Consider the following 26,745-nt stretch of genomic DNA (forward strand, 5'->3'; position numbering starts at 1 on the left):
AAAGCTGCATTTATGGGATGTCGACTCTATAATAGAAACGGGAAAACTTCCCGTTATTTGCAATATGCATTATTCTAGCCGCCTGCACTGCTTCCTTTTGTTCTCATGTCATCTAAATAGCATAATTATAGCCGCTTGTGTTGCTTTGCATATATGGAGAAACAGTGTACAGTTCCTTTTAAATCATAATTGAGTATATTAATGTTAAGATTGTTAGTATTTTATTTAGATGTAAAAGCGGTGGCAGCTTTGCAGTGACGACAATACACAATTTAAAGTTGATCTAAATAAGTATTAAAATTGAGGATGCAATGCAGCAGCAGCGGATTCAGCGCCACCTCCACCTGGGCTTCATGTTCCAGCTGGATCTTCTCACGCTGGTGTTCTCACTGCTTTTCTTTCATTTTGAAGCCTTCAGTCTGATTGCCTCGGTGGTGTTGCATCTCTGCTGCCTCCAGAGACCAACCATGCTTATCACTAGAGACTCCCAGTGGACTGCAGCTCTGTGTGTCAGCGATCAATACATTATACCAGTGTGTGTCTATGTGCATTCTATGCAGTGTGTGTGTGTGTGTGTGTGTGTGTGTGTGTGTGTGTGTGTCTGACAGAAAGACAGCAGACAGACAGAGAGAGATATAAAAGGCACAAGAGGCAGAAAGGAGCTTTTTAATGGCAACTTGGCCTTTTATCCAACCTCACTCTCATTGGATTGGTGGGTTGTATGTGTGTGTGTGTGTGTGTGTGTGTGTGTGTGTGTGTGTGTGTGTGTGTTTGTGTGCTGTTGAAATGATTGGCAGATGGTCCGATCGCAATTAAAGGAAATTGATAAGCCTTAAGAGTTGCAGTGTTCTGCTGACAAAAGTGGAATTCATAAAGTCCTTCCTGATAGCCATTGTACACAGAGAGATACAAAGACTCATACCCCCTCCCCCCCCTCCCCTCCCAACCCCACCCTGCACACACCCTTTCTCTACCATTGGCTGTGTTTTCTCCATCCATCCATGTGGGGTGTCTGAGCACATCTGCTCTCTCCCCCTCATCAGCCTCGATTCTCAGTGCTGCCCACTTCCACAGTCCTCTTTTTTTTTTTCCACTGGCTAAAGTCCATTTACCTCAATTACTGCAGAATGAGAGGCTGAGATGGAGAAAAAAAGAGAGAGTGGAGTTAGACTGTGAGATAGCAGAAAACATAATGTAGAACAGATGAAGAGGACAGAGTGGGAGAAAAACAGGAGGCTGGAGATACAGAGAGAGGGAGAGACGGAGAATTCCCACTTATCGTGTCTGGTTTCATAACTGTTCACTGTTTCCATTTATGGAGGTGTGTCACTGTTTCATTTGTGCATGCCTATGTGTGTGTGTGTGTGTGTGTGTGTGTGCATTTGCCTGAATGTTAATATGTGCAAATTCCTCTTTGTGGAATAGCATAAATGGATGCAAATGGTGCATGTCTGCATAAGCCTAGTGCATGTACGTGAATATGAGCTGAAAATTGTGTCTGCACCTGAGTTGAGGATTGTTTGAGCCCATTCTTAAACAGTTGTTAAAGACAGTCAGAAGAAACTAATCTGAGTGATTTAGGCATGAAAAGCATCAGATTCATCAGCAGTTTCTGAGATGCACCTTTCTGAGCGGGTCATGACTAGATTACACTGAGACTTCCCGGTGACTAAGTCATGATTCCCATTATCCTTCCATTAAAAAAAGAAAAGTTGGCCAGTCACTGATCGCATATTCGGAAAGAATTCGTTGAGTTGTTCAGTCTGTCCTTTGAGACCATTGCAAGAGCAGTCAGACAGAGCCGTCTTGAAGCAGGCGATATGAGCAGAGACATGCTGCTCGGTGGGGAAAAAATATATTTGTACAAATGCTGATGTTTTGTTGTATTTTCAAAAGTTTGCCTGCATTTCTTACTGTGATACACATTCACTCTGAAATGTGGTGATAATTGTGTAAAGCCGAGGTGTATTCTCTCGTATTCCCTTTGAGCGCTTCGACAATAACATCCCCTCACTGATCAGGATCGAGAACATCGAGTGCATTTCTGTGAGAACGTGAAGTCTGAATGAGGAAACATTTCCAATTTAATTAGGACTTTGAAATGAGAGAGAAATTTGTATGATTTTTGGGGTTCAGCATAATTTGCATCATCCTTTTTACAGCTATGATGAAACCTTTAGTCGGCCCGTGATGTCCTCATACTCAGGGGCTAAGCCAAAGCACTTGCAACATCATAGATACATTTTTGGCTGACATCTTCGCCTGCCACAAATCTTTCCTCTCCACCATGGGCCTGTTTTTTTTCTGGACAGTTTTACACAGAAATGCTTGAAACGTCCCGTGAGAAACCGCAGACTTCTGTTGACAGGGTTAAAGATCTTCATTTCAGCCAAACTAAGTGCCTTTACTGCATCTGCATGCTATCAGAACAGCTTTGAATCCCAGTAAATATTTTACTGCAGTCGGGCTACAGGTCCCTTGCTGCGGATGATTCAGCAAAGATGTAGTGAGTCTAAGGTCTCTGGTTGGATCAGGCAGACAGAGCTCCTTCTTGGCTGCGCTCTGCAACAAAGTCAGCATCCAAACATCCACCTCATAAATGGAGGTTTGTGCTGAATAAATTGTGCTCTCGTTGCTAATTGTACTTAGCCTAATAAAACCTCAAAATGAACTGTAACAATGACTACATATGAAAATACTTACTTACCTTTACTCTTTGATTATCAATTTTTTTTAATTTTTTTATTATCCCTTAATTTTATATTATTTTTCATTGTCATCAAAAAATAATCGGACATTGTACCATTTTGTCCATACACATATGCCACATAAAAGCCTGTTGAGACAGAGGAAATATTTAACAGTAGAGGGGGTCTATAATTTTGAAATGATTGTTTATTATTTTAACGGGTTGGATGATCGAGGTAAAAGCAATACCTTCATGATAATTACACAGCACAATATAGCAGAAATCTAATTCAAATCTAATTGTTTGAGATGGAGAAGATATTTGTTGACCTCGAAATCAACATTTGGCTCATCAATAGCTGTTCTGGAGCTTTCAACCATATCACACAAGCTGCCTCAGCTGATGAAGTAGTTCCAGTTGTTGTAGATGTTAAGACTGAATGATCATCCTGGACCTTAAATGTTTGATATGCAATCAACAGTCTGAAACCCAAAACATAAGATCACTTTACAATGACTAAAAAGGAGTAAATCCTCTTTTTTGAGAAGCTAGAATCAAAAAGGCTTCACAGAAATGATTAATCATTTATTTAAATAGTTTATTTTACCAATTTCTCACGTCAAATTCCTCACCCAACTAACTCATCAAACTGGTGAAAAAAAATCATCACAAAATATATTTTTTAGAAAAAGAATAGGATATCAACGCCGGCATTAATTCCCACATAACTATCTCTGCTGAAATTTAATTAAGAGCTGCTCATTAGCATTTGCCCTTGAGCCTCAGTGAGGCTAGAAGAAGACCTACTGTCCAGAGGTTAGAGTAACACTATACCATTAAGATGCATGTTCAGATCTCAGATTACTATCATGCATTTACACAAAGCACAGTGGGAGCAGGAATGGAAACAGACAGTTATTCAGCTGTGAAATCTCCACATAGATCAAGAGCAGATGAGCCTGCAGGATCGTTCTGACAGAATCTGCTGGATTTATTAAACAGATCTCGGTCTGTGCCCGCCCACCTTCCTCTGCTGTCTCCGTTCTCTACCTTTTCCTGCCCTCTTTTCAGAACTGTTTTGGGATCATCTGATGCAGAGGACAAAGTGTTCCAGACATATACGACTCTCTCACACACATGCACACCTGAACACACTGCAACACACACACATGCACACCTGAACACACTGCAACACACACATACACAGCTGCTCCTTTGTTGAGGGTGACCTCTGGGACTTGCAATTAAGACTGGAAATAATCAAGTGACTGTATCAGTATCTGTCACAGTTATTGCCCTCATTTTATAAAACTACCTTCTGCACCGCCTCATTTTTACTCTACTTTGTTTTGATATCATGCTGATCTACCTCTCCTCTGTTGTCCTCTGTGCCTCTTGGCTTATTTCCCCCCCCCCCCCCCCCTACTGCTGATTTAGAGCACTGGTCCTGATCTCCAGCCCCCTCAGTGAAGGGCACCATGACCCAGGAGGGGCAGGCTCTGCCCTCTCCCACCCCACCTGAAAACCCAGTGGAGCCCAATACGACCACCACCACCCCAACGGACCTGTCCGCAGAGTCACACACACACGGCACGGCAGAGGAGGACACGGAGAAGGGGAAACAAGAGGAGATCGGAGAAAGACAGGAGGGGGGGGGAGGGGGAGACACACAATGAAGGAGAAGGGAGTGCAGAGGTGAAGGATGAGGGAGGAGAGGGTGAGATGAAAGAGGAGCGGGTGGACGGCCCTGGAGATGAGCATCAGCAGACAGAAGGGGAGGCGGAGGGAGAGAGGGAGGGGACGAGGGGGGAGGCGCGTATGAATATGGAGGTAAGCTCAACGGGGGAGGAGGCAACACGTGAGGCGGAGGAGATGAAAGAGGAAGAGGAGGGGAAGGAAAATGAAGAGATGCAACCGCCTGCAGAGGAGGAGGCAACTAACCGTCAACAAGCTGGCAGGTTAGTTCACAACATCATGTTTACTGTTGCACTAAATATACACGGATGTTAAGGAGTGAACCATTTGTGACCAAATGTTTTTAGGTATCAAAGATTCAATTTGCCAAGTTAAATTGTTCAGTTTTTACTGTTCTATTGTGTATCGTGAGAATCCCCATGAACAAAATATAACAGGCTGTTAATCAGCATTTTTTGTGGCTTTCATCTAAATAAACACACGTAGAGCTTCCTCAACCTTAATAACCTAAGACTGTCTTTTGTGTTTGAGCAGACTTGTGTTTATTTTTTCCAATAATATGACACTTTTTTTGTCCTGCTATTTTTATTAGCAAATTGTTTTCTCAGTGTGGTTCTTTGGTACATAGTTAGCCTAATGTGCTCCAGTCACATTTTACTAAATAAAAGCTGCGACTGAGTGAGCGGAAAAGAAAATAGATTTTAATGTGAAACCAGTCACCAGTTTTCTAACATCTCAAACAGACAAATATTTCACTCGAGAGCTGTCGGTGAAGAGTTCAAAATGTGGCAGAAAAAAACCCATGCCTGGTAGGTATTTATTTGTAATGTGAGAAATGAGAGATGCACAGAAATATACAAATATCACAATACAGTTAACATCCACGTAAATTGTTGCTGCTGTCTTACATCAGTCTTACATGAAGCTAATTTAATGGCTTATTTCGGTTCATCAGCAGCAACCAGCTCTTCAGTAGAAACATATTCTTTTAAATAAAAGGGATGAAATGCTGCAGTGACGGTTTGACAAACAAAGAGAGATGAGTTTCCAGCTGTTCAAGTAGTAAAATAATAGCACACTACTTTTTCATCTTTCATCTTGCTTCAGTTGTCAGTGTGGCCATTCAAGCTGAAATATCTGCCCATTGTGAACACTTCTCCTGAATGAGGAAGGAATTCAACAATGAATATGAACGATATGTTTTTGCATGTGTCAATCGATGTTAAAGTCATATGATAAAGATTCATTTCACTTTTTCTTTTTCTCCTCGGTGACACAGACTGGCGAATGGTATTGGTGGGAATGATGACGAGTATGAAGCAGGCGAGGAGGATGAGGGCGGAGACGAGGGGGACACCCATTTGGACACTTTTAGCTCTAACTTTGAGACAACTGTAGAACAGGCCGACACAGAAGTAGAGGAAGAGGAGGAAGATGACCAGAAAGAGGGAGATGAAAGAGAAAACCAGGACAGTTTCAGCTCGGTGTTCGAGCAGATTGTTGAGCAGGTTGATGCTCAGGAGGAGGAAGAGGAGGAAGATGAGGAAGAGGAGAGAGAGTTGGAGGAGGAAAGGGAGAAAAGTAGGGTGGACAACAAAGACGGCTTCAGCTCCACGTTTGAGCGCATTGTCGAGTCGGCCCTGCTGAGAGGCGGGACCTGCTACAGCAGCCTGGACTCTCTGGACGTACTGTCCCTCACAGATGAGACGGACAGCTGCGTCAGCTTCGAGGCGCCACTGACGCCGCTCATCCAACAGAGGGCGCTGTTACAGGGTCCGGAACCGCTGGAGCTGGAGCTGGCAACAGTTCAGGAGCAAGAAGGGGCTGAGGCTGGACCGGATGCCCCAGGTGGTGATGAGAGCGCTGTCCGTGGAGCCGGAGCAGGAGCCGGGATAGGTGGAAGCCCCTTGAGGACCACCATACCAGGGAGCAGGTCGGAGTTTGTGCTGAGCCAGCCTGGACGCTGGGCCATCCCCAATGGATACCACACAGATTCCCAGGGAGCCATGGAGGGTTGTGGAGCCATGATCAACTCCGTCAGGTGAGGAGAAGGCCCGGTGTAGTGCCTGGGTCGAAATGTGTGCCCATTTAAACACGAATGAAACAGTCCATGTAGACAATGGCTGCAGAATATGTGTATTCATTTCAGCTCTTTACTTTGTATCCAGGTTGGATTTTTTTTTTGGCCGTTATCAGTGACTTATTACATTTATTTTGCCACTTGCACTCGCAAAAGTCCGAAATTTTCAACTCTTACACAAAAGAGCTTCAAAGTATAAATTTCTTTAATTGCTAAGTGAGTATAAACTAAAGTGATATAGTAGTATTTGGGTTGGCTAATGTATCAAGATTTATTGTCTGTTCCTGAAGATGAAACATGCAGCCTCTGATACAAAGTGGGCATGTTTTTGAACTATCATAGCAAATGGGTTATTTTACACTTTGAATACTAAAAACAGTTGTATGAAATGTTTATATTACTGCTAATAGATTACAGTATATGTCTGGTTGTTGAAGCTTTGTGCTGATGTCATATTCAAGAGCAATTAACACGCTGTAAAAGGGGGGGCGGGTCAAGGAGTTCTGGTTGAGAGTAAATGGAGTAGTGTGGATGTTTGTCTGGACTAAAGCAATTCGTAACTACATGCCAACTCGGAGAAATCCTTCACAGTCTACTAAACAACAACTAGCCAACCAAACCAATGTACAAGTTGCAGGCAAAAAAAGGTTTATTTTTCTCAGCTTTAAATCCTTTCTATCTCTGGAGGAGGAAGGACGAGGGAAGCTGTTACTGTACATGGTTGCACAGCTTTGTGAACTTTAGTGAGAATGCTACATCCACACAACAGACTTCAACAGCAGCAAGCAAACAAAACGGCCGCACTGAAAAATTCAAAGTCGCAGTTGGAGAGCTTTTACATTTTTATAGAGTCAGTGAGACGGTTAAAGCAGGATTGTTGCATTTGAAATGAGAGGAGTTGGTAGTAAATCCAGAGAGCACGCTCATGCAACACAACCACAGATTGTGGCTCGGGTATTTGCTCGCTTCACCCATTTTACTGAAAGCATACTTGCACCGTAGGGAGAGATAACCTCAGTGTTGCCATATTACTGAAGCTTTATGCATGAAACAAAACCTTTGAAAGAAAATACAATTTGTAGGACTGTGGTCGGGTTTTTTTGTGAGTGTTTAGACTTACAGCAGTATGGAAATAAGACACGTGGATGCCTCAGTGTAATGTATCACCGTTATTGTAGCATTCACTTTGTCTCACATTGCCAGTAGATATTAATAACAATACTGAGATTTTACACCATGATCCAAACTCACCCACTTTGACCATCATTTGCATAAACCCCCAAGGGATTGTGGGAATACAGCAACAGCTGCCATTACTTTCTTACGTCTAATTACCTTAATAGCACTAAAGAGGGTTGAGGAAGACAGTGCAGAGCCCCTGAGGGGGGGGGGGGACGACCATATGGGAAAAACAACGTAACTTGAACTGCGGCTATAGGTCTGGCTGGCTGGCATGTACACAGTCCCGCTGGCTTGTTCTCCAGCTCTGCCCCCCTGTAAGTTTCTACACTTACAAACATACTGGAATGCTAAATAGATACACAGACCTCTGATATGATCTGCTCGGCTAACTGCTGGGATTTGTTCTCAGACTCTCCTGGTGCTTCGCAGCTCAGTGCGAGTTACAGGATGAATGGAGGATTTTGGATGTCGGCTCTGCTCCTCTTCCCTCTCTCTCTCTCACCCAGTCTACAGATGTTGTCCTTTAAGCACGGTCTTGCTTCCTGACCAGCAGCGCCAAGCTGAATGAGCTATTGTTTATGTCATGACATCATCGTCTTCAGCTTTCCTCTGCCCAGCAGGGTCTCTGAGTGAATGTGAGTGTGTATGTGTGTAAGTGAGTGATTATTGCTCTATGCTAGCCAGCTTGCCAGACATTTGAGCACTTAAATCTAGAGTGGATACATCTGCTAGTCAGTCTTAAAGGGAAAGTTTAGGTTTTAAAGATACTCACAGTATCCAATTTATTAAGTCCTTGATCACTTTAGTTTCTCAGGATATTGAAAAGGGAGTTACAAGTGTTAACAAGTCAAGTATTCTCTTATTTGTTAAAGAACTGCTTTAATCGAAGTAGCTTGAAATGGCAAAAATGAAAAATGGTGCTGTCATGCCAAAGCACGTAATACACCCATCAGTCCACAAGACCATACCGGGTCAGTGAGACGTTTTGAAAAAACAGTAAGAGGCCTTGTAGGTTTATGTACCAAAAACCACGTGGTCAGGTTTGGGAAAATATCGTGGTTTGGGTTCAAATACGCAAGTTTTCACAAGTCACGTTATGTATGTCGTGCAAGTTACTTAATGTATGTTTCGTAATAAAATACATCATGACTCTCTATTCATATCTCTACTCGATCCATCTCATCTCACTTCACCCCCCCCCCCCCCCCCCCACACACACACACCCCTCCTCTGTTCGTGGCATTAGCTCATCTTCCATTTCCCCTGCAGTGCTTTCCTGCTGCTGCTTCTTATCCTCCATCCCTCTCCTCTCCTTACCTCCATTCTTGCCTCTGGGTAGCCACACAATTGGCACGGTTACACATCGTGGCACCTCAGGCGTCACGGACAGCAAGTCTTTTTCACTGCAGGACGGAGCAGCTGCAGAGCGATGGAGGAAAAAAATGGAAAGTCATTCAGTCACTCAGGCAACTTGGCAGACATTTAGTGATTTCATCAGTCATTCGATCCATTTGTTTACTCGTCCTCTCATTAGTATGAACATTCAGATTGTATCACTTGTTGACTTTAGATGGTAGAAATCCACTATAAATTGGAAAACTACGCTAACAGCTGTGTGAGGCCGTACTTAGGCACAGTATATGTGAATATGCTCACAGTGGTAACAGGTCGATGTACACCCCGTGGAGTCTTACTGTTAAACATTTTCCCGAAGTTTAGCATGTTAGCATGCTAACATTTACTAACTAGCTCTAAACAGAAGCACATCTGAAGCCGATCCGACAGTCATTAGTTTTATTTCGTCATAAAATATTGGACAAATTCAGATTTTGTCAGTCTGGACCAAAGTGATGGAAGAAAACAAGCGAACAACTAATGCGGCTAAAAACTGTTGCAAACCATTTTTTATTGAATCTCTAGATAAATCAGCTTGAGAACAAAGGCAGTTTGCTTGTGAACGTCTCTGAACGTGGATACACAGCACAGATGTTTGTTATTACCGGTGATAGACAATGAATGTAAATGACAAACAGTGGAAGACATGAAATACTGTGTCTTTGCAGGAAAACATTGACATGCAGCATGAAGCAGTTGGATCAACATATGTGTCTCACAATGCTGCAGAAACTGTTAGCGAGTCATAAATCACTTGTGCACATGTCTAACATGCTCTTTGTGAATACAACTGAATAGTAATACTCCATGTCAGTTAATCTTACCAGTAATACAATATCATTTTTGAACTGTATAAACTATATTCATGTCTCAGTGAAAAGAAACAGCATTGATTTATTGATTTTAACCAAATCCAAAAATTCCAATTGTTTCAGATGGCTTTTAAACTTTGCTGCCTCAGGGAAGACACACTCGGTGCAAAATTCAGGCTTCTTCTTTCATAACAGACGGAGCTTTGATGACGCCCTGGGTGGAGAGAAGAATCCTTATCTTACCTCAGCCAAACTCCCCCCATAGATCCTCCTCCTGCTCGTCCTGGTTACTCTGACATCAGCGGATGAAGGAAGTGAAGTAGGCAGCCGGCCAAAGGGATGTGGAACAAATTGAAAAATATTGCAGATATTGTGTTGTGAACATGCTATCCAGCACATGTAAATGTGTAAGTGAGAGTGCTCGTCTCTTCGTCAGCAAACCCGCTTGTTAGTTTTCTGGCAATTCAGTCGGTACACTGTGCAGTTTGTCAGTCAGATAGTATTTTTGATTAGACAGTCAATCACATCTGTATTTAGGTAGTCAATACCTCGGTTTCCCGACATGAGCTGTGTACCTCTGTGCTCTGTGGAAACCGACAGCTTAACCTTAATCCATCGAGGATCCTGAAACCACCATGAAAACACACTCTGTCTGTCATTCTGTCTGTCCAGCAGCTTACAACACAGCAGGCTGGATCTGCCCTGTGGAGCCAACTAGTTGAATGCTGCTTACTCTATGAAATAATGCAAACTGAAGTGTCGCATCCCTGCACTCAAACAAACACACATAGAGAAATACTTCAGAGAAAGGAGACTAACAGACATGCATACACCTCTATTACCCATCAAATGAAAGCCCAAACTAATATTCAGAAGCCGTGGTATAGGAATTAAATCCTGCGGTGTGTGTACACGTGTGTGCAGCATCGGCGGCTGAACATTTGCATGCATGCACGTGTTTCTATGTGTATCTATGTGGGAAACCTGCTGTGAGTGTGTTTTCTACCACTAGCTCACTAGCCGACCAGATCTAAGCCCAAGCAGAGCAGATAAAAGCCAGGCGCAGTTGTTTCCATATCAGAGAAGCAGCTCTGCTGTGTGGACTAATCTCCTTCATACACACTGTCGAGTGTAGAAACGCACATACACATGAAAGACATGCAGCAGGCATGCATAAACAAAAATGGGTGTAATTCTCCTGTATCCTTAAGCTCCCTTAGCAACACAGATATCAGATATCTTTCACCCTCTTTCGCTATTCCTTTTTTTCCTCTCTCGCTCACACACACACACACACACACACACACACACACACACACACGCACACACACGCGCACATCTCTTAGGACGTCATTTTGGGAATAAAACCCTGAGCGTGGTTCTATAGCACTGCTGAAACATCCTGCAGATTATCCTTCCCTGGCTCTCACTCAGGCCGTGATATGGGCACACACACACACACACACACACACACACACACACACACACACACACACACACACACACACACACACACACACAGGCATAAATAGATATGTATACACTTTTGAAAAACAAGCAGTAATACATATAAATTCCCGTTCACCTTCTTCACCAGAGACACACACAGTAAGTGAATCATTTCAACACAGATAGATTCATCCCGGTCTATTTATAGCTCAACTCTATGTTTTATGACACATCCCACAGTCGTACTGTAGCAATGACTGTTTTGGCTGGATGAGGTTCTTCTTACCGCAGGCTTCTCTCCTCTGAGACGTCTTGTCAACACTTCCTGTGTATGTTGAGTGGAAGTTCAGCCACACTGTTAAACATTTGTGCCTGTTATTTTTTGGGCATTTACTGCCCCCCCACACACACTCTGAAACTGTAGCTGATTTCTGGGCAGAAGTTATTCTCGAGCTGTTGTCAGACGAAGCTGCTGCGTTCAGTGTTTCAGCAAACACAGCCCCACACCTGAACATAATTAGTCTCACTCAGCCAAAAGAGGTCACCATTGTCCATTGTTTGCAGCTGAGTAGGTGTTTTTTTTGGGTCTGATGTGTTTGTGTGTCAGAGAGGCAGGGAGAGAGAGTGCAAGACAGAAAACCAAGACACACTACAATAGAGAACTCGGGTTTATAAGTAAATAGTTACATGTAATGAGATTACTGGTGTTGCCCTTTAAAAGTACCGAAATTACATATATAATTTTAGAAGAAAGCGTTTTGGCCATTTTTATTTGTTTTTGATTTTCTTGGTGTGAGTCGAGTTAATTGATCATGCTCTCTTGTTTTAATGCAGTTTTAAATGTTGTATAGATTTATTTTGTCCTGGTTTTTAACATCTGCAGACCGTGTTGGAAACAAAGGTTCTCACTTTAACAATGTCTAGTTAAAATACTCATACCACTTCCACTTATTTAGTAATTATTATCATTCAAGGGCGAAAAGTACAGCAATTTGGTTTTACAGTCTTGAACTCCTGAATTTAGGCTGTATTTTACGTTTTTATTGTTATTTTTGACATCAGTAGAAGTCAAATTGGCTACAGATGACACAATAGCAAAACTACTGCGATGGCAAAACCACAAAAACGAAGTTACAACGACCTTGTAGTTTTAATTAGTTAATTAGAAGAAGTTGATTTCCTCTTTCCTCTACTGGAGTAATCTATACCTGATTAAATCTGGACTGCTTCTGGATTTTTGAGGCCTAAACCAATATTGAGTTTAAAAATCTGACAGTAACATTTAATATTATTTGCTTTATGAAATAAGGTGGACAAAGTAACAATCACAGTGTTTCTGAATTAGCTCTTTTATGTTTCTGTCAGTCAATTTTTTGTTACTTATCAACCAACATATACAGTGATATCAGCATGTCTGCATTAAGACAATATGGGCATATTGGATCTATTGGTTCAGCTGATTTATCATTATTCTCTAGCTGTAACACAAATATGACAGAGTTTGATTTTTCTAGTAGATATTTTATGGCTTATAGATTATACAAGAGTGCTACATTTACAGTTTCATGGAAGTGTGATTTTTTTTTTTTATAACAGATGCATCTCAATATTAACTTGAAGGGGATTTAAAGGGCACTAGCATCTTGTCAACTTCTAATTCAACTTTTAGTCAAGAATACCAAACTCATTTTGGGAGTTATCCAATACAAATGTTTAAAAGCATAATTTAAATTCGCTTTCTGTTTTGGATGCACGGAAATCGGACTATTTCTGTGATGAATTATCTCACGTGGGTTTCTCTGTATTGACTTTATTGGTGTCTACGATGCTGCTATATGGAGCGCAAAGTCCAAAGCCTCAAGTCCTTTTTGAGTCAGACTTTGGCATTCTTTGTCTGGCTTTGTCTGGCTTGGCTGATTGATCAAAATCACAAAATAACAGATTACAGATGTTATTGAGAAGCATTTCTCCTGCGTAACCCAACTGCTCAAAAGCTGAATCAGTTTTTCCCATGTGTTGGCTGCCGCGAGAACATCACGTCTGTGCTGCTGCAGGTCTATAAATTCTGCTGTGTGCGAAGAATCCATGCGTGTACATGACCAAGGTTATCCATGAGTCATGGTCGTAAGGTACCTTAATGAACCGACTTGTGATCTGTGTTCAGTTGTGTCGTCCTGGTCCCAAAAAGGTTCTCTAGTCCCAGTGATCACTGAACTTCTGTGTTGAGTCATCTGTGTTGTAATGTTGTAATAATCAGCGGGCGCTGAATCAGACTGCGCTGAATGCTTTAATGCGGTTCAGTTTACACATCGTCTCTGTTTTCTTCTACCTCCAAATATTGTACTTTTGACCCGGCAGCCGTCGGTCCGCAGCTTTTTCTGTTCTTCTTCTTTCCACCAGATCAGAAAGAGGAAGGAGGGATTCAGATGGTCAAGCTAGCATGCAGAAATGTGTCAGTGTGTTTAATAAAATTCGGTGTGTTATGAGGGCATAATCCTTCACATTATCTCTCAGTTTTTGAGTACTCTTAAAGTCCTGCACATTATTTACACCAGTGCAGTATGTACAAAAATAGACACTAATCTTTAGTCAGTGACGAATGAACGAATGAATTTCTATAAATCTTTGATGTGGATCTCCAGTCAGTTAGGAGGGTAAACAAAGTCACTTGAAGTAATAAAGTTCTGAATCAAATGTTTGTGTCTCTGGGAAGCAGCTGCAAAACCTGCTGTTGTTCCGGCACCAGCGTCATCATTTGACTTGTACAGTGATGTTTTTGGAAGCCTGAAGAACCACAAACTTATTAAAATGTCTGAGTAGCCAGGGGGCACGCTACATGCTCCACAAAAACACAGTTTAGTTTTTATTGGAACGAGCTGCGTTTCCAACAGTCAATCCCAAAATGGGAGTGCAGTGGACGTTATGGACGAGGATCCATTTTAGTGTATCGACTGACTCGTACATCCAGCCATATTTCAGCTACAGTATATAAATGAGGAAATGCAGGAGAGGTAGGCCGAGGCTGAGGCTGCATTAGCAGTGCAAGATGATATGGAGCATCCAGAAACTGAGCAGCAGAGAGCGAACAGTCACTGCTGGTGTCTTTGCTCAAATTTCCCCTCAGATGCCAACGGAAATGTAATTTCAGCATGGGCGGTGTTTTTGTTTGATATGTTGTCAGCGACGCTGGCTGGGAGAGCCGTGTGTTCGTTGCTATGGATGAAAGTCACCTGGACAGAGGTGAGCTGGAGAAATCCTTCAGGACACTGATGATAAACTGTAACAGACAAAGTAAAACCAGCGGGGCTGAGAGGGCAGACGGCCGCTGAGTACTTTTGTCCCCGACCACAGTTTTGGCCAACAAAGTGTGTGAGGGTGGTGACGCAGGACTACGGGGGACTACGTGGGACTACGTGGGACTAAGTGGGACTACGGGGGACTACGTGGGACTACGGGGGACTAAGTGGGACTACGGGGCTTCTCTCAACACGTTGTGGTGTTTATGTTTACAATAGCTGCCAATGTAGGTGCAGGTGCAAGAGAGCTTCAAGAGTTGCTAGTTAAAGGCTAATATATGAACTAAGAACGTAATGCTTCAGTTGACAACTGAATTTTCCCTTTAAAGTTTGGTGGTTCTTGCTCTGGTTTGCATCCCCGGTTGTTGAGCCATAATGCAGCAATACATATGCACAGAAATAACCACATGCAGTAACTACATAATTCCCGCTGATATTGAGCTGATCTGCCTGCTCATAGCCCTTCACTTTCACGCAGAGGAAGTTGTGTTGGCTGGGACACACAGGGCCATTGTAAAGCCACCACTAGGAACAGAGCAACTCATCAGGAGAAGTCTGTGCAGCCGGTCGCTCCGCCCCCAACATCCTCTCCTCTGTGGAGCGTCCAGACCGGCCAAGAAACTTCAAGGAAAACACTCAAAACACGATCCCTGCCTGTTGTCACAATGGTGGAATAACCCAACCGTCCCACGTATCATCTCCGAAGCGGCTGTAATCATATATGAGCTGGCCGCTTCTGAAGAAACCTGATCTGGCTTGAGGTTGAATAACAAACCGGGCCGATGCAGATTTTACCGACTACTGGATGATGAGGCGGTCGGACCGTAGCGCGCCTTTAACCGCTGATTTCCAAGATCCGAGATGTGGAAAGAGGAATATGATGTTCACTTCGACTTTTTGCTGCAACTCCTGTAAGTTTGATAGCTGTTAACTTCAGTTTTAAGCTTTGACGTACAAATGGGTGGGAACATGAACTTTATGCTGCGTGGCAAAATGGAAATAGTGAGATAGCTGTGGTGTAAGTCTACTCACCATGATGCTAATAAAATATTCATACAAAGACTTATTTATGGCACTAAAATTGGCATATAAGTGACTTAAACACCATTTCTATCTAATGTGCCATATCTCCATTAGTGCCCGCTAATTAATGTGGTGATTTGGATTTTACCATAAATTTCCATTTCATCTTTCAGGACTTCATGTAGAAGTCAATTGCTATTCTTTTTTACAAGTTATTCATTAGACTCGGTGTGTGTTGATCAGACTCGTCTTTTGATTTATCAATTAATCATTTAATTCATATGTCTCAAATGTCAGAAAATAATGACAGATACTCCTCTCTACTTTCCAGAGATCCGAATCTAAACCCCAAAGATATCTAGTTTACAGTAGATATAAAAGTAGAAAAGAATAAAAGAACTTAAATTTAAGCAGCTGGAACTCGTGATAAATGGCTCAAATGATCAAAAGACTAATCTGTTAATTATTTTCTGAGCTCTAATGGTTGTATTTATCAGTTAGATTTGTAGCTGCAGGCGATATGAAGGATACCTGACTCCTCTCAGCTGTTTATCTTTCAAGCAAAATGGCTTATTTAACCCTTCAGTCTAATGATCCTTAGACAAACAACGTGTCAGCAATGTGTGTGATTCGGCATTGTCAGTCCCCTGGAAGTATGTAAATATGTCAGTTGTTCATGTAGGGAGGTGTCTGTTATTTTGTGATTCAGCACTGTCACAGGGTTTGCCACAGAAATGTTATCTACAAGCCGCAGCAGATGACCAGACTGACACGCATGCCCACACAAATAGTTATTTTTCTACACTATGTCCACTATATCCAGTTATCTCTGGTCAATATGTAAAAAGTTAAAAGACGAGTCAGTGAAAAAAAAACGTTAATCCCCTAATTGCTGATTATGCTGATGGAAGATGCCATGACGCCGTCCCTTCCTCCCTCATACTAACGCACCTTCCAAGCAGACACACCTTGTAGGTGTGGGTACGGGCAGTGCACAGCCAAAGAGATTAGTTACGTGAGTCACTGGCATGCCTCATCACGCTCTAGCTTTGACACAGTCACACACACTCATGCATGCAGACTGAGTGGCGGTCACGGTGACTGAGTAAGTGTGGCCTGGGGATACGGAGTTGTGCCTTTAGATGGGCTTTACTGTGTGCCACTTGGCTCTCAGTAACTCCAAGTGTCTTGGCACAAAAGTCCTTCTCTACATATCTGACACTTCGGATTGTGAATCTCTCTCGTTACGGTTTTGCGTTTGTGTGTGCGAGCTGGTTGTGTCGTAGCCGGAGAGCGTTGCACGGGGGAAGCCCGGCATCATTTTAGCTGCACGACTGATATGAGCTTTGAATGATTTATGAGGTCTCTCTCAATCTAGTGAATTAATATGGTCGGACAAGCGAAAGCAATTTCACTGCAAATACCGGACTAGATTTAGTTTTAATGGTTTTCCACACATTCATTTTTATTTGGGTGTGCAGCCATACATGTGTATGTGCTTGTGTCCTGAAGTGTGTGCAGGCATATGTACGAATTGTATGTATTCATATGTATTTCCATTAAGCCATTTTTTTTTTCTTTTCGCAAACACTTGTTTGGTTCTGAAGTAGCTGCACTTTCCTCAGGTTCGGTGGGGTTTGTGTCCATTGAGGGCGTGTCCACAATACCTCCGTAGGGAGCTGTACAGGAAACATTTTAATCAGATCCAAACCAAATCAGATGGCTGCTTCTCCACTCCAAAGAGCATTAGTTTTACTCCTCCTGGAAACTCCCCACCCCGTCCCCAAGGCTGAGCACAGGCACCCTGCAAATGGCTGTTTTCTACTGACTGTATCTGCAAACTCATTGTCAGTCTTGGCAGTAACGCATCGCCATGATAAGGAGGAGGAGTTTGCGTGACCCTTGTCATCACGGTGGAGGAGTTTTTGTGCCCTGTGACTCTAGATGTGTTGTCGGGGACGGTGGCTTGTTGTTCCCGAGGCAAATTGGTCCCAGCAGGTCAAAGGCCAGATGAAGATTCGACGTGATTAATGAATCAGCCAAGACAGGAAAGTGTAACCTTGCCTGGAGCAGGAAAATCAGGGCGCTTTGTGGCGTTCACAACAAAGTGAGCTAAACAGCGCGTGAAGTCGGGGGACGGACTCCTCACCAGGGGAGATGGTCATTTGTGGTTTTGTGTATTTGTGTGAAGCTTTAGATTTTTGTACTAGTCTGTTGTGAGCAGCCCTAAGTTACTTCTCTGTCCTTCTTCGTCTTCCAGCATGGGACACTTGGCTTCCGCTGTATCCATGGTAACCCACCACTTACGACAGCAGTGCGTAATGTATTGAATTTGTGAGCGTAATGAAATTGGGCTGATCAGATTATGCAAAAAAACATCTGAATCATGTGGTGAGAACGCAGATGCACACACAGACAGGAAATGAGGAAATGCCACCGAGACAGATAAAGCCGAATACGTGCACTTCATTCGTCATTAATTGGCTCGTAAATACAACAATAGTGTGCAATTTATATTTGTTTTTTTCAGCATGGATGATTGTAGATGTTCTGCTACTTTACATGAGCGTTAGATGATTTGTCTGTGGGGGCTGGTGGAGACGATGCATCACGGACACTGGAAATAAGACGTCAAGAGGGACCTTTGAGCAGAAATATCAAGTTGCCTGCTACACAAGTAATTGAAATAACAAAGCATTTCCTTAACTTGTAATCAAAAAGTCTTCTCTGTTTATTTAAATGTCAATAAACAGGCTAATTAACTTCCAACTGATTGACTAGGGTGTGCAGCAATTTGCAAAGTATGCAGTGCAATTCATTGCATTGGATACAGCTCCACATCAATCAAATTGACACAGTCAGTCATAAATAAATAAGCAGGGAACTAATTAATACCGGGCATCGATTCACTCGCTTGACGACATTTTAACAGTAACAGAGAGTGTGAGGCCTCTGCACAATAAGACAGTTCATTAAAGTGTGCCCTTCAGACAAACTGCACTCCAGTCTGCAGTGATGGCCTTATTTCTCTCAGGGACACTTGACCAACTTTAAAATGAAAATCAGTATATCTGTCACATGAAGTACTCCTCAGAAGTTATATAATGTCCTCTGTGGCTCTGAAGGAGCTTGTTCAAGAATCAAAATCCTGGCGATGTCGTCAGATTCGTATTTTAACTTCAAATTTGAAACAGAAAACCCGTGTTACAAACTGGAGGTGCAGTTGTTGAAAGATGTGGGCATTTGCCAGGCAGGGAGGGTCTGATGAAAGGTGTTTCTGCGTTGCATTATGGGAAATGTAGGATTTAGTGTCTTTCTGAAGCTTGCGCAGTACCTAAGACTAAAAGTCAGAACATCTCGGCCTCTGTTGCTTCAATTTTGTATCATGTTTGTTTTTAGTTCCCCAACTTACTGAAGGTCCAGTGCTGAATCAGCGCAGTTCAAAGTCTCAGAGCATAAACCTAAAACCATTCATGACCCTCCAAAAATGTATTTTACTTCTATTAATCATGAAAAATACCAAGGACACTACTAATAAAACAAAAACCACTGTCTTCAATTTTTATTCTCTTTTCAGTTTTTAAGCAATTGCGTAAACTTAAGAAACATATTTCTCGGACAAAAACAATGTAAGTTTTTGGAAATATTTTTCACTGCTGTTAAAAATGTTTTTTGAGGCAGAGAAGCTGGTTTCATGATTCAAACAACTGTTAATGCATTTTAGTTTAAGGTATTTTCATGTTTTGTTACAGTGTCAAAGTGAGGCATTATCACTTCAAACGATGTAGTTATTGTGGGAGATCTGTCCTCCATGCTGACTCTACGAATCATAACTTTGAAAAAACACGATGTTCTGTCGGGTCTTTAACCGTTTGGTCACTCGTTTGATCTTTTCTGGACTCCCGCAGGGGTGACGGAGGACATTCAGTCTTTTGCATTAACTCACTGCTTCGTACTCACACAGATGCTTCATTCACAGCTGGAATAGACAGTCTGGTGACAAACAAGCAGCGTGAGATGGACAGCTCACTGGCTCATTCAGAGGGTTTGCTGAATGGCTGAAAAGTTGATGGGAGTTGCTGAGGCCAGCGAGAGAGTATTACTTGTTCACTCTGTGGACTTTGAACATGAAAAGCTACATTTTCTAATTTCTCATCCACATTTGCCTGAAATAGAGGAGTGAAATTCAGTTATTAATTTTGATATTATAGCACTTTAATTCAAATTATCTCGGAGGTTCAGAGGCTGAGATTAGTGGGGCTTTTTAGAAGAGATTAGAGCAGGTAAAATCTGCCTCAGCATTTTAATCAGTCTTCATATCCACTGCATCAAAGTAGGACATTAAGTGACACAGAAACTGGGTCACTGTCATAACAAGTTGTTTGAACCTCATTTGACTTGTGGTTATTTGAACATATGTTTATGTAATTGAGTTTTATGCTCAGCTGTTTAGTTTCTTCCGTCCAGTTTTAAGTGAGTGGGCGTGTAACAGTGGACATGTGTTCCATTCATTAACCTAGGCACCTGCTTGTGTGTGTGTGTGTTTGTTTGTGTGTGTGTGTGTGTCTGTGTGTGTGTGTGTGTGTGTGTGTGTGTGTGTGTGTGTGTGTGTGTGTGTGTTCTCTCCTCCCCAGCGATGCCAACCTCACAGACGTGCTGTCCGACTCAGAGGAGTGCGATTTGGGCAGTCTGGAGCGTTTGGAGCGCGGGAGCACCGACACTCTGGCCAATGGCTGCCGAGCTGACTGCGAGGCCGCCAAGAGGCTGGCCAAGCGCCTCTACCACCTCGAGGGCTTCAAGCGCTGTGATGTGGCCAGACACCTGGGCAAGAAGTGAGCACACACACACACACACGCACACGCACACACACACACATTGACTGAAGGACTGATAAATCACTAGAAACGGAGGAAACATGTTCAGTGTAGAAGAAACACAAAGACATCATGTTTGCAGTGATACACGTGTAAAAATAGCAAACGTGCATTTAAACACATTCAAATATGCTTAAGATTTTGAATAGATGAGTATTCTCTATCACAGCGCCTTGAAGAAGACATTTATATAACAGTCCTTCCTCACTGCCACATTGGTGTGTTGATGCGCTCCTCCTGTCTCTCCGCAGTAATGAGTTCAGCCAGTTGGTGGCATCGGAGTACCTGAGCTTCTTTGATTTTTCTGACTTGTCTCTGGATCGAGCCCTGAGGTAATGCACACTCAGCACTTGCAAGGGATGAGTGTGTGTGTGTGTGTGTGTGTGTGTGTGTGTGTGTGTGTGTGTGTGTGTGTGTGTGTGTGTGTGTGTGTGTGTAGATGTATATTCTTCACGTCCCCTCTTCACAAGGCATTAGCTTTGTGCTAATCAAGCTGTCGTGTAGAGTACAGTTAGCCAGTGTAGCTGACAGCTTGGGAGTACATCACAGTCTTGTTCCTGACGTGTTGCTGTCTCAGACTGCTGGATCTTCAGCTGAGATGCCTCGTGTGCACTTCAGACACATTAGAATAATGCTGTGGAAAAGTAACCTGCACCATATTTATTTTATATTTGAAGTTATTTACTTAACTTCAAACACAGTGATGTCTGGTAGAATTAAAACGTTTTTCAAAGAGTTTCATATATACATATACATACAGGATATCTAAATGTTGATGAAAACAGTTAGTTTATCTTCACATCTGAGATGAAACTTTCAAGATATTCAATTTACAGTGATATATATAGAATAACGACGCAACTTTTCCACTCAAACAATTAACTGATAACTAAATAGCAGATTATTTTCCTGTCGGTGGACTCGATTTAATAAACTTAAACTTTGCTGTAACGTTTCACCTGAAAATGTGCGATATGATATTGTTACTGCAACACGAATGAAATCTGTCGATTCTGGCCCACAGGTACAACATTTTATGAATCTATTCGCAGCTCTAAAGTTGAACCAGCTCTCAATGTGACGTCATTCACAGAGAGGCAACAAAATGCCACAAAGTCATTCCTTCTGGCTGAATACCTGCTTCACCAGGTTTTTAAAAGCAGTTTGACTGTTGGAGATCTTCACAGAGTAAAATGTTCCATAAAGTTGTTTGTGTGTGGCAGAAACTTCTTAAAGGCCTTTCCACTGATGGGCGAGACCCAGGAGAGAGAGCGGGTCCTCGTCCATTTCTCCAGACGCTTCTGCCACTGCAACCCACAGACTCCCACCTCTGAAGGTCAGAGTCGAGAGGACGGCGATGTTGATGATAAAAATGGTAAAAAAGCAACAATATTCTAAAAAGAAAGAAACAAATGAACACACGATAAACTGTTGGTTTTTTTTCACATGAAATGTGGCTGATTTCTACATAGATCTTAGTTGGTCAAACACCAGTGATTGCAGTATTATATCTCTTGTATTGGTGCTGTGTGCGTCGACCTTGAAATGTAACCATCACAAAATGTTCATGATCAACATCTAATCATTTTACAGCACCAGCTCACATCAGTTTAGCATGCAAACCCTCAACAGTAACAACGTTTTCTATGCAGCGTTGCAGATATTTCGTGTGTGTGTGTGTGTGTGTGTGTGTGTGTGTGTGTGAGACATTTAGATGACCTTGGCTTTGTGTTTCATCCCGTTACAGATGGAGCCCACACGTTAACCTGCGCCCTCATGCTGCTCAACACTGATCTACATGGACACGTATGTACTGCAGTTCTCCGTCTTCCTGATTCTGTCGAATTCACAGCCCCATCTTCTTCATTTTGGAAAACAAAGTACAAAGACAGTCCTTTGTCAGCGGTGGCATGTCTCCATTTACGTCTTCTTTTCTATACATTTGCTGGTCTGTCTGGCCTCCTCTCTGTGTTTCTCTCTCCCCTCCCCGGCCTACTTTCTGACCTGTTTCTGTCTCTCCTCTCCTCGAATAGTCTCAACTGCTCAGTTCTAAAAATGGGAGCACCGTGGTCCGAGCAACGTAACACGATCAATATCACGGGGCCTCTGCTTTGCTTTTCCTCAACCCTCCAGTTCAACTACAAATCAGTGCTTGCTAGTGATTATTGTGGTGGACGTCCCTCCTCGAACTAATCTCCTCTCTCTCTTTTCAATTCCTTTTCCTGCTTTTCAAATCCTTCCCCTGCTAACCATATCTGGTTCCCTGTCCCTGCAGGTGGTAAGTATACTCGCAGTACTAACTCTGCCCACTGACATCCGATCCTCCTCCTGTCAGCTAACAATAGAATTTAAGTCATACTTCTGAAATGTATGTCATCTTTATAATAAAGCAGGCACACACAGATAGATACCAATTTTAACCCTTTTAATTCATTAATAACAAAAATATTTGTCCTTCTTAAATGTTGTTTAGTAAAGAGAATTATTGGATTTTGGCTGATATTCATCCTCCCTGAATTCAAACTTGTAATATTTGTATAATATGAGAAAAGCTTCAGTGTAGTGCTTTAAATTTCTGTCTTTATTACACTTAAAGTTAAAACTATGCGGCTTTTACTTTTGGATAGGCTATTTACAGCCGGTTTTATGAGATGTCAAATTAGTAAGAGCGCACTGTCGTGTGACCTTTACATAAATGTAGGAATTAATTTGTTGTAATTGTGAATTACATTTATACCTTTTAAAGACCATAACACTGTTATGGTAATAATGTGTCATATCCAAAGTAATTTCTACTGTTCCTAATAAAAAGAACAAACCAAATCAATAAATAAATGAAGAGACGCGCGCGCACACACACTTGGTAACAGCAGAGAATCAGATCTGTTTTATTTCCACATCTGTATCTATGTCGGTTAGCAGCTTAATTGGAGCGGAGCGTGTTAGTGTGACACAGACTCCTCCCTCTGTTTTTCTCCTCTAATGATGCATCATGATTAGAGATTAAAACACTGGTGAAAGGTGTGGTGAGCTGACACTTGATAAGCTCTAACAGAAGCAGAGCGCCACTCACCACCACCGCCAGCAGAACTCCAGCAGCATAACACTGCCCCCTGGTGGACGGCTGCAAAACTGTACTCAGGTTGGAGACGATGTATTTGGGTGGAAACCATCAGTCGCTTTGAATTTTGAATATTTCTGTTAAAACCGAGCTGAGCGAGATTGACTGATTTAGCTCCACACAATTATAAAAAATAAAAAAAATCTTATGGAAATTGAATTGACTGTTTTATTTGTTTGTGTCTGTGTCTGTCTATGGGTTTGTTCTTCTCTCCTCAGAACATTGGGAAGAAGATGTCTTGCCAACAGTTTATCAGTAATCTAGATGGTCTCAACAATGGCAAAGACTTCCCCAAAGATTTATTAAAGGTACAGATCTCCTCCTGAGAGAGTGCAGCTACAGGAAACTCTGTCAGCTTGATTTTTGTCTTTTTTTTTTAGCCACCACAGTATCTGGTTTTGTTTCCATTCAAACCCTGCGGTCAAATTAAAAAGAAAAAGACAGAAAATGTTAACCGTTTCTCTCTCCTGTTGCCCTCACAGGTCTTGTATAACTCAATCAAGAATGAGAAGCTGGAGTGGGCAGTGTGAGTATGCATTTTGAGCTCATCAAAGGGAAAAGTATTTGGGGTATGCCAGTTTTTTAGGAGCAAGTACACTTGAAATCATGAACCTCAGGTTTATCTGAATGGGTATTTTGTGTGTGCTCAGTGAGGAGGAGGAGCTGAGGAAGAGTCTGTCAGAACTGGTGGAGGAGCAATGTGAGGGCGGCAGTAAACGTGTTGCCAGGGTAACGGACGGCAGTAACCCTTTCATCGCCATTCCCATTCTCTTAAATGCGGTCACCTACAAACACGGAGTGCTGAACCGCAAGAGCCACGCTGACATGGACGGCAAACGCAGTGCGTGCACGTACACACACACACACACACACACACACACACACAACGTTTGACTGAAGTGACTAAATCCCTTATTATCGGTAAACAAATATGGATGAATCGGGTTAATTTTCTGTTTCTTTCTCAGCCCCGAGGGGTCGCCGTGGTTGGAAGAAGTTCTATGCGGTTCTGAAGGGGATGATCTTATATCTCCAGAAGGTACCGCATCTCGTCCTCTGCTCCGTTACCATAGAAACACATCCACCACCGCAGTGACAGCAGTGGTAGATGCTGCGAGCTGCTGTGCTGTGTGTGTGTGTGTGTGTGTGTGTGTGAGTGAGTGAGAAAGAGAGGGAGTGAGATACAAAGAGCATTAAGAGAGGAAATGAGGCAAGGCGGCACTAGAGTGCTTTTGCCTCCCCCTGCTGGTAGGAAGACAGTACTGCCCACATGTGTAGTTGTTAAATGTTCCACCTGCTTACGTTGCTTTTCAGTGTTAATCTCGATGTAAACCGTTGTTTTATACCAAGTAAAAACTCTTCTTCCATTCTCTGCTGTGAGAGTCAATTCCTAAATAGAGTTTCTGTAACCTGCCCGTATTGTTTCTGTTTACCAGGATGAGTACAAGCCAGACGCTGACATTTCAGAGGTGGACCTGAAGAACGCAGTGCGGATCCATCACGCTTTAGCAACTCGTGCCACCGACTACAGCAAGAGAGCCAACGTACTGAAGCTCAAAACCTCCGACTGGAGAGTCTTCCTGCTGCAGGCCCCGTGAGTCGGCCATGTCAAAAATTAAATTAAAAAAAACATCTCCTTTTCTTCATTTTATCACTAGTTTTGATTTTTTTACTTAGCCAAAAGATCATGAAACGTTTCTGTGTCTATCAGTGGATGGTTTAAGAATAATGTCCGAACAGCTTAATCAGGTGTCAAATAAAGGATTGATGGAGGATAATGTTCATTAAAAAAAAAACAACTCTATGTGGCACTTCTCTCTCTTAAAACAGACTTCATGAAGTACTAAATATGTAAAACCAAAGAAACTTCAATCCAGTGACTACTTCTCGCTCATTATCCACCCTCTCTGTCTCTCTCTCTCTCTCTCTCTCTCTCTCTCTCTGTGTGTGTCTCTCTCTCTCTCTCTCTCTCTCTCTCTCTCTCTCTCTCTCTCTCTCTCTCTCTCTCTGTGTGTGTCTCTCTCTCTCTGTCTCTCTCTCTCTCTGTGTGTGTCTCTCTGTCTCTCTCTCTCTCTCTCTCTGTGTGTCTCTGTCTCTCTCTCTCTCTCTCTCTCTCTCTCTCTCTCTGTGTCTCTCTCTCTCTCTGTCTCTCTCTCTCTCTCTCTGTGTGTGTGTCTCTCTGTCTCTCTCTGTCTCTGTGTCCAGGAGTGAGGAGGAGATGATGTCTTGGATCTTCCGGATAAACCTGGTGGCGGCGCTGTTCTCCGCTCCAGCCTTCCCCGCTGCCATCGGCTCCATGAAGAAATTCTGTCGGCCTATCCTGCCGTCCTCGTCCACCAGACTCAAGCAGGTACACACACACACACACACACACACACACACACACACACACACACACACACACACACACAGATGACAGTCGAAAGAGCAGCAGCTATTAATCTCTTTAATTTTATTTTATTAGAAACATTATAGTCTATTGCCAATACTACATCAGTATCTTGCTTCTATTACCAGCATGCACAATACATTAAATACCACCACACAGGGTCGGGTAATTTTACATATTCTATTTGTGTCTGCTTGCGTCTGATTGGCTGTTTCGGGGGTCTTCCGGCTTTTGTTGCGGCTGTGATTGGTGCAGGAGGAGCAGCTGCTGAGTCACGAGAGCAAGCTGAAGCAGATGAGCCTGGAGCTGGAAGAGCATCGAAAAAACGTGCCCTCAGCCGACCCAAAAAGCCGAGAGTGGGAGGAGTTCCGGCTCAAAGAGCACTACCTCACGTACGAGGTACAGACTTTGTCCAGATCTCATTCATTTCTCTTTTTCTTCTTTTTCTTTAGAGCAGATAGCAGCTAAGAGACCATGAATTATGACAGATGACCAGTGTCTGATCTTTTCTGTTCTTATACTCGTCTGTTTTTAGTATTTAATGTTTAGAATCAATTTCAGCCTCAAAATGGACGGGTCGTATAATTCTGGGTCTGAAACGTTCCCTCTTGATATTAATATCCCACTTAGATCATTCATACCTTAGCTAGTTGTAATGTAACAGATAACTCATTTACACCTGGTATTGACATGTAATCTTTCTGTAGATAACTGATCATCTGAAGAGAAAACGCGTTAAT

The 26,745-nt window shown here is 42.6% G+C and overlaps 1 protein-coding gene across 1 annotated transcript in view; it reads left to right on the forward strand.

The window, feature by feature from the left end:
- Nucleotides 1-26,745, forward strand: part of psd2 (pleckstrin and Sec7 domain containing 2) — a 33,968-nt gene that overhangs the window by 4,059 nt on the left and 3,164 nt on the right. The window contains 14 exon segments of the mRNA XM_069170392.1: nucleotides 4,127-4,338; nucleotides 4,340-4,647; nucleotides 5,664-6,425; nucleotides 20,256-20,453; nucleotides 20,747-20,827; nucleotides 21,719-21,870; nucleotides 22,243-22,301; nucleotides 23,835-23,924; nucleotides 24,099-24,142; nucleotides 24,267-24,457; nucleotides 24,585-24,655; nucleotides 25,053-25,210; nucleotides 25,822-25,966; nucleotides 26,261-26,404. Coding sequence (XP_069026493.1) covers nucleotides 4,168-4,338; nucleotides 4,340-4,647; nucleotides 5,664-6,425; nucleotides 20,256-20,453; nucleotides 20,747-20,827; nucleotides 21,719-21,870; nucleotides 22,243-22,301; nucleotides 23,835-23,924; nucleotides 24,099-24,142; nucleotides 24,267-24,457; nucleotides 24,585-24,655; nucleotides 25,053-25,210; nucleotides 25,822-25,966; nucleotides 26,261-26,404 — 2,574 coding nt within the window. The 5' untranslated portion in view covers nucleotides 4,127-4,167.

This window comes from Embiotoca jacksoni, unplaced genomic scaffold (genome assembly GCF_022577435.1).
Source record: "Embiotoca jacksoni isolate LCO1_2020_lvr unplaced genomic scaffold, fEmbJac1.0.p SCAF_5, whole genome shotgun sequence".
Classification (NCBI taxonomy): Eukaryota; Metazoa; Chordata; class Actinopteri; family Embiotocidae; genus Embiotoca; species Embiotoca jacksoni.